Source organism: Misgurnus anguillicaudatus, chromosome 13 (genome assembly GCF_027580225.2).
Source record: "Misgurnus anguillicaudatus chromosome 13, ASM2758022v2, whole genome shotgun sequence".
NCBI lineage: Eukaryota > Metazoa > Chordata > Actinopteri > Cypriniformes > Cobitidae > Misgurnus > Misgurnus anguillicaudatus.
Genome location: NC_073349.2, coordinates 29587708 through 29596450, shown reverse-complemented (window position 1 = coordinate 29596450; position 8743 = coordinate 29587708). Strand labels below are relative to the sequence as shown.

At 36.4% G+C, this 8743-nt stretch overlaps 1 protein-coding gene across 2 annotated transcripts; it reads left to right on the top strand.

Annotated features, from left to right (window-relative positions):
• Positions 1–2047: 2047 nt before the first annotated feature.
• LOC129430626 (uncharacterized) lies at positions 2048–8732 on the top strand. Of its 2 annotated transcripts, none has more exons than XM_055188003.2 (3): positions 2048–2598; positions 2676–3199; positions 6903–8732. In XM_055188003.2, the coding sequence occupies exons 2-3, from the start codon at positions 2755–2757 to the stop codon at positions 7115–7117; spliced, it is 660 nt and encodes a 219-aa protein (XP_055043978.2). In that variant the 5' UTR covers positions 2048–2598; positions 2676–2754; the 3' UTR covers positions 7118–8732. The 2 variants fall into 2 exon arrangements, with proteins under 2 accessions (XP_055043978.2, XP_055043980.2); XM_055188005.2 differs by having other exon boundaries at positions 2055–2598; positions 2885–3199.
• The last annotated feature ends 11 nt before the right edge of the window (positions 8733–8743 follow it).

Genomic DNA, 8743 nt, shown 5'->3' with positions numbered 1-8743 from the left:
TGAAATCAGCAGTCGAGTCTCCTGTGAATGACAAACACTATTTGATGCATGAAGTTGCACAGTGTTTAGGTATTTTTTTGAGGTTTGTTTTAGTTACAGTAGGATTAGCTTTAAAACGCAGCTGACAAGCAAAGAAAGCTCACTGGTTTTAGGTAATCACACAAAGGCAAGATTAAAAGAGCATACAGAGAAAAAAACTGACATTTCAACACCTAATTCCCTGAGGTAAAAACCATTCACCTCTCTGCTGGTTCTTGTGCAATCTAAATGAACAGTATTTTTGTTAAAAGACATAAAAATTATTAATTCATAAACTATTTTGCAAGTGATAAACAAATAAAACAACAACTACATATTGAGATATGGTTGTTAAACAAATAGGATGTTTATCTGTCATTCAGGGCAGCAGGTGGATCTGTGCACATTTAAAGAAATTATCTTTTAATATTTATCATCAAACCTGCAACCTGAAAAGCCATCGTGTTCTGCACACGGCTCTCTTCACCTGAACAAAACCTCCTGCCTGATTCAGTCTTTCACAGTATGGGGTCACTGACTCTCTTCTCTTCTTCTAGAGAGTCTTGTTGAAAGTGCCGGTACGCACTTAATTGAGTCCAGTCCATCAGAGACGGGGAGACGCAGAGGCCAGCAGACACAAAGGTGTGCAAAATATCACAGGAGATAATTGACAAGCGCCGACTGAATGACCTCCACCTCTCAGAAGTGAAAGAGATTGGATTGTATTTGAAAGAGGGACTCGTGAAGTCATTGATGATGAACTTTTCAGATAACGTTGTCTTTCATCAATCACAGGTTGGGAAATAAATATTAAAACTCTGATATCCCTTAATAAATTTTCGTTATTAATTAATATTCACAGTATTTGTTAACATAGTAATTTTAACAAATGTAAAGTTTCCTTAAGCACACATTGTAGCTAAACATTTCTTGGCATAAGTGTAGATTTACAAACTAGAGCCATTGCTCTGCCAAATGACCTTACAGATGAGACATTCCCCTTGAAATTTAAAGATTGTGGATGTGAGTGCTTTAAGCTTTGCTTTTTTTGCATCCTGTTTTTTTAAAGGTCACGAATATGGATTTCGAACCAAAATATAAAAATTCTAACCGAAGTAAGGATGCAGAAAAAGGACAGCTCAACCTCTTCATTCATGCATTATTTATAAAAGTCTCCTCCCTTGACTGGATTCTTTTTAAAATACACTACAGTATAAATCTCTTTTCGTTGCAAATCATTTGCTAATTTTCTCTCTATGAAGCAATTCACTTTCTCTCTGAAAGAAAAACAGCGCTGAATGACTTTTGATCACGTGAGAAGATATTTGTAAAATCCCTCTATAGACTGGCATGGATGGCCAGTCAAATTCTTATTTATGGTGACATCCAAAATGTTGGTTATTTTGGGTAGCATTTTGTGGCTGCTGAAAGAAACCCTTCAACCTAAGATAATTTGTTGGTCCCAGCTGGTTGGACTTTTAACCAGTCCAGTCTGCGTTTTTTTTTCTTGGCCAGTTGGTTTCCCAACCTGTCCAAGTCTCAAGCTAACAAACGTCTAAAACCCTTCCAAACCAATCTTGTAAACATCTGGCAGCAAACCTGGCTGAAGTTAGCTTTAACCATCCTTTAATTCCTAAAAAAGAAGTTCATCAGCATGATATAACAGCCAAATAACTAATTGTGATGTTAATATGTGAAGCAGGTTGGTCAAACAAGACTCTGTCCAGCTTCTGCAGCATAGGTCAACACGTGAAGAACATTTCTGCCCCATCTTCTTATTTATTATCAGCATGGGCTGGAGGAAATCAGACAGATATTATTGTATGCTTCCTATTACATACTTCATTTCAACTAATTAAAACATGAAGTGACGATCCTTTCACTTGTCCAGTGTCATTAAGCCTCTTCCACGTTGAATGAATGATGTAAACGCTTATAAAACACAACTCCAGCCCAGTGCAGCACGATTCAGCGATGGTCACGCACAAGCTCGTGTCTGAAGTGCTGCGTAAAAGTTAAACCTTGAAGCTGCCTGTTTGTGAAAACACCTCACCGCGTTCGGCGCGTGCGGAGAATCGTGAAGGGACGCGTAAACCGCACGCGTTGGTTTCCAGGTCAACCCACGTTTATGATTTCGAACGTGACGAGTGGTCGCGCGAGCGCGCTCCTGTTTATTCCCCATGCGTACAGAACTGACGCGCGTCTTCGGAGCTCATGAGAAAATGCTGACGCGTGTACGGTGCATTGTGTGGACGTGTTTGACGCGCGGCTTGCGACAATGATCTTCTGATGGATATTTATTACTCTTAAAGACTTTTTATAGACGCAAACATCAAACTCGTATACCTCGACTTTTCCGAAGAGCGTTAAGGCGGGAGCTCGGTTTGGAGGTTCGGTGTAGCCTAATTTCTGTCATTCTGTCACCATGTATGATTCATATACCACAATGTTCCAATGGATATTTATTAAATACCGTTAACTTTTCCTGGACACGAATAATTGTCGCAAATATGTTCATGCAGAAATGTATAACAACCCCTGATGAATTCGGGAACGAAGACGCATTAATTTGACGTGCAGGTATGTTGTAATCTCTATACTTTTTCATGTACATTTTAACACCCCATGTTAATTCCAGAAAATGAACATTCACACAGAGCAAACTCATCTTCAAATTACGTCCGAGAACACTTGTACCCACATTTGGATAAACTGAAGTTTTGCGCACGCACGGTGATGCCGGAGGTCACCGCCACCCGAAGTGACAAGCTTGCATCCAAAGACATAATGTTATGTAACACCACAGCCATCAAAGACTGGAGTTATTTTCTTTCCCAAATCTTGCCCCTTGTGAATAAATCTGCAGGATTTGTCAATCGAAGCATGGATCGGGTGGAGGCGATGACGAGCACCATGGTGACGGCTCTGGAGCCCGACTTGAGCGGCATGAGCGCCAGTCACCCGCCGCTTGACTCCAATCACACGTCTGGGCTGGAGCACATCTTCCAGTACTCATACTCGGAGAGTGACCAGCAGTATACCGACTACAGGACACCGGCGAGGGACTCAATTCAGCTGCCTAAAGCGGTCCTGTACTTGGTCATGGCCGCGCTGGTGGTGGTGGCCGTGGCTTACGCGATCGTGGGTCACCTGGTGAAGGATCTCGTGCATGAATTTGTAGGTAAGTGCGTTCTGGAAATTGTGATGCCCTTCTGGAAATATAATGTAATGAGATAAGCATGATTCTGACAATGTGGTGTGAAGGTTGCTGTGTGGTTGTGGGTCCCACATGAAAAATACTTTAGTATTTCACTATAGTATACTGTAGTAAATTATATGTACTAGTAATTACTTGGTTAATGCATACTATAATGTTCTATATGTAGCACTAACTAATCAATTGATAAACTGTATACTACTTTCATATTTACCATGAGGTTAAAAAACATTTCAGTGTCTTGGAATTTTACTACAGTTTACTATAGTAAATGCTAAAACTTGCCTCTAAAGCAGACATCAATTGAACACTGCAAAGTCACATTTCATTTCATTGATTGATTGATTGATTGATTGATTTCAATCATTTATTCATTCATTCATCTGTCCATCCATTCATTATTCCAGAGCTAACAAACTCAAAGTAACAACCAAATAAAATAATTTAAAAAAAAATGTTTCTTTCAAGCTTTAGCTAAGTATCATGAATATAATAACAGAAAACATTAAATTTTTCTATAGTCATTATCTTTTTCAAAGACCTTGACGTACCCGAAGCAATGAAGCAGAGGAGGAACACATGCACAAACACACACGCGCGCACGCACACACACACACACACACACACACACACACACACACACACACAAGAGAGAACATAACCACTCAACAATCCTTTGAGGTTTTTCTGAAATCTCTAGATACACCAAGCACTTGTTTCTTCTCCATGTGTTCTGTGCATTTGTGGTCGTCTTGGGAGGTGTAAATGTGAAGATTTTAGATGTTGTTTTTTACTATCCAGTCTCTCTCTCTCTCTCTCTCTCTCTCTCTCTCTCTCTCTGTCTCTCTCTCTCTGATACCTCAAATCATTCAGCTTGAAGAGAAGATGTAGAGGAGTGATGGGTATACAAAAACACCTGTAGGCAAAAACAAATATATTCTTCCTGTCTTCACTAAACCAATCACTGAAACCGGATTGCTTTTAGTGCTTTCAATCAGATTGGCACAAGCTCTTGCACGGGAAGTTTACATGACATCACACAGCAATGCTTATCATTCAGTTTGGTTTGCAAATACCCCTCAGTCTTACTCGGTGGGGCCGATCGCTGCTCTCGTATCGTCTCATCTTAATTCCAGGATGCTGGAGCTTTCTGAATCAAAGGCGAATGCCTGTACCGCAGCCTTTGGCACGGTGTAGCTGAGGGTGGTGGTGTCAGTCACGGGTCTAAACAAATGAAGTGTTCAGTTAGACTGGGGCACAGTGCAGTCAGATTGAATGATGAGGATTAGAGCACTTAGATGATACATTGGTGTTGTTAATCAATTAGTGTAGCGGTAGGTAAATACTAATACGTACATGGATTAATTATTAGGGTTAGTTGCCCCTCTATAGCAGAGCAAAGGTCATGGGTTCGAACCCAGTGAACACACACTGCAAAAAAATGATTTTCAAGAAAAAAATATTCTTAGTATTTTTGTCTTGTTTTCAGTAAAATATCTAAAAATCTTAATCTTAAATTAAGATGTCTTTTCTTGATGAGCCAAACGACCCAAGAAAATAAGTCTAGATTTTAGACCAAAAATATCAAATTTAAGTGATTTTGTGCATAAAAAAGCAAAAACATCTGCCAATGGGGTAAGCATATTTCTCTTGAATTTCTCTTGAATTTAGATTAAGAAAAATTTTCAAGATTTTTTGCTTACACTATTGGCAGATTAAAAAGTTAAAAGTTATGTTTTTTTTTATTATCTTTAAAAAGCAAAATATAATTTCTCATTTCAATTTTTTTATTCTGGTTTCAAAAATGATCTAGACAATTTGTGACATGTTTTGTGACATTTACCAAAATGGACACTGTTGTTTTAGCTTCTCGTTATGCTTTTCATTAAAGCCTTCTCTACCTCTTAAAGGGGTCATAGCATAAAAATCTGACTTTTCCATGTTTGAGTGCTGTAATTGGGTCCCCAGTGCTTGAATAAGAACAACTAAGTAAATTTGTTTTTGTAAACCATTCTTTGCAAGTATGTGAAAAAAAGGTCAATCAGATTTTGCCTGGTTTGTGACGTAGGTAGCGAGATTATTACAATAATACCACCCCTTAATCTAAACTATCCAACCACGGCACTGCCATTTAGTGCAGAGAGAAAGAGAAAAAAATAATTGCCGGCACAATTGAGTTACAATTTCAACAATCCACCATCATGGCGATCAGTGTTTGCATTTTATCAGCTCATTTGCATTTTAAATGAAACACCCAAAAACGGCAAATTTTTTCTCACACCTACAAAGTGACAATTTTAACATGTTATAATAAATTATCTGTGGGGTATTTTGAGCTAAAACCACATATCCACTATTGGGGACTCCAAAGATTTATTTTACATCTTTAAAAAATCTTACAATATGACCCCTTTAAAATCAGTGGACTCAGTGGGTCCACTGCAAAAAAATGATTTTCAAGAAAAAAATTATTTTTATTTTTGTCTGTTTATTTTTGTATGTTTTTAGTAAAAATATCTAATAATTCTTAAATTAAGATGCTTTTTCTTGAAGAGCAAAACAACCCAAGAAAATAAGTCTAGTTTTTAGACCAAAAATATCACATTTAAGTGATAAAATCTGCCAATGGGGTAAGCAAATTTTTCTTTGAATTTAGTGTTTAAGAAAAATGTTCAAGATTTTTTTCTTACCCCATTGGCAGATTTTTTTGCTTGTTTTATGCACAAAATCACCTAAATTTGATTTTTGGTCTAAAAACTAGACTTATTTTCTTAGGTCGTTTTGCTCATCAAGAAAACGCATCTTAATTTAAGAAATTTTAGATATTTTTACTGAAAACAAGACAAAAATACTAAGATTTTTTGAAAATCATTTTTTGCAGTGTAGCACTGTTTCCTTAAAGCAAGAAGGTCCCCGGTTCGAGCCCTGGTTAGGTCAGGTGGCCTTTCTGTGTGGAGTTTGCATGTTCTCCCCGTGTCAGGGTTTAATCTGGGTACTCAGCTTTCCTCCCACAGGCCAAAATATGTTTGGTGAATTGGAGATACCCCTTCCCTAAACTGTGTGTGGATCAACTTGTGTATTGATTAACTAGTTTTTGTCATCAGTATAGTCTGCATATAGCTGGAGTGGTGTGGAGAATAAAGAACGAAGAAAATCAGATGGGTTAATAAAGTCATGGCTATTTACTTTTACGTACTTTATGCCCTTGAATAAGAAGAAGTGAATAATTTGAGAACATTTTAGTTAAAAACAAATGTAATAAGTTATGTATGTCTGAGTGCCTTGTTTTGTGTTTATCTTACCCTGGTGACATTTCTATCCTCTGTCAATCCAAATTATCCTAGTTTTACCTCTCACCTGTGTTGTTCATGTTGTTGTGTGTCCTGTACTTCTTGTTTTCTGACAATTTTCCACAATTATTATTTCACAAAGATTTATCAAATAAATAGCGATGTAGGTTTAGCATTTGCAGTCATGACGTTCTGACTAAGTATACTAAAAAAATGTTAGTTGTTCACAAAAAGTCTGCTGCTAATTTGTGTACACATTGACAGATTGGAACAGTATTTAGACCAGATCTCTATTTTCAACCTAAAATAAATATTTTAAATATCAACTCATTTTCTCGCCATATGAACCTTAATTCATCCTCTTTGTCTCTTACCAGAGTGGATGTTTGGGCCTCGATCTAATGACAGACGGAGCAAGAGTGAAGTAAACTGCATTAGCATGAAAGAAATGAGTGAACTGCCTCATACAGTGGACTCACACTACATCACATACAATCACTCTGAAGCCTCGGGCACCTTAAAGCCTGAAGATCTGATGGTCACCATTGATGAGACCTCACAACTACACCATGAAGGTTACAGCGGAACCTAATTAAAGAAAAGTCTAATTTGATTTGTCCGTTATAATGAGAAGGTTTGCTTCAGGTTGATCAGCGTCTTTGACGTTAAGAGGAGTCACGGTGAAGCAGTGTGACCTTTGGTGGAAGGTTTATTCTGGGATGAAGAAACAGAAGGAACGTGGAAGACTTTAGATCGCATCAAACCATTCACAAATAACTTATATGACACATCTGTGAACTTTGTAAAACTCTTTATTGGAGTGCTGCAAGATATTTACAGTATATGGATGCGCACCAGAAACCAGAAAGAAACTTTTGTTTATCAATCACATCAGTCTTATGAAATAATATTTGTTTTGTGGAGACATGCACTGTGAATTTACTGTAGAATAGATTTCTGCTGTTACAAATTTCCTCCTTGTTTGATTTTCTCCCCTTTGGCAGATCATTTTCAGTTTTCTATGCCAATCCAATTCATAGTATTTGCAGTTATTAGATCATTTAGGTTTTCTGCGATCAGCTGTGCTGCTTGAGAAAAACACAGAAAATACTAATGGACTTCTGGCAAACGGATCCTTGAAATGTCAGGAATAATAAAGATCACTTACTGATCCTTAGACCTGAAAAAATAACCTTGTAGATAATTCACAGTGGCAAAGTGATGAAAACACAAAAGCTTGCCATCTTAAATTATGTTTGTAATACAGTACTACACACTATTCACACAAAATATATATAAACAAAACATAAACTTAAAAACACTTATAAATGATATTTATGTTATGTGTTGACAGATGATCTGAAATGTTTCATACCTCTGTTTACTTCACAACTAAGGGCTATACGTTCAAGTTTTATAGTGTATAGTTTCTTCTGTGCAGTTGTTATAAAGTATCACATTTGTAAAAGCATTAAAATCAATATGTGCAAAAAATGGATATTGAAGATTTTGGCTGGTTTGATCCTCTCAATTGTTTCCATCTGGAAAAAGTATAAAAACAGTCTCAGTGATATTAGCTCAGTACTTGTGATATGAAATTGAGACTTCAGGCTGAAAGTAGAAGTAAAACACAGTTTTTGCTCTTTTCACTCCACCTGATTTCTTTTGTGTGTTTTCTTACAACATTCTTTAATAAATAAGATGTATTGTATGTTTTTTTTTTTTACATATGTTGCCTAATTGTAATGGTGTGTCACATATACAAAACATAATGCAAAAAAGTGTTGTAATCCTTGTGTCTGGTTAAGTTATGCACTGTCATGTAACAATAATGGAAAAGATGTTACAGAAGAAACATACAAAATATTTCCATGTTCTGAAAATTTCACAAAATAATATGTGACGTACTGTTTATCTAAATTAACTTGCTTAACCTTGTAATTATTATTATTATTATTATTCCTATTTTAATACCAAAAATAATAGATTTTACATTAAACATTAAAAAGTACTCTAATACAATTCTTAGACACAGAGTATGATATTTAACCCATGTAGTACTTTGCAAATTGGTTCGTATTTTTGTATAACACTACAACACCTAAATATATATTTAAAAAATCTTTAAAATAAAGTAAAATCTGACACAAGCTCTTATTTATTGAGCGAGGATCACATAATTCTTCTTTAACCAATCACAACTCGTTGAATAAATAAA

What these genes read in the sequence shown, in the direction of transcription:
- LOC129430626 (XM_055188003.2), top strand. Translation starts at nt 2,755, where the DNA reads ATGCCGGAGGTCACCGCCACCCGAAGTGACAAGCTTGCATCCAAAGAC. An exon ending in TCTCGTGCATGAATTTGTAG is followed by an intron (nt 3,200 to 6,902) that starts GTAAGTGCGTTC and finishes GTCTCTTACCAG; the next exon opens with AGTGGATGTTTGGGCCTCGA.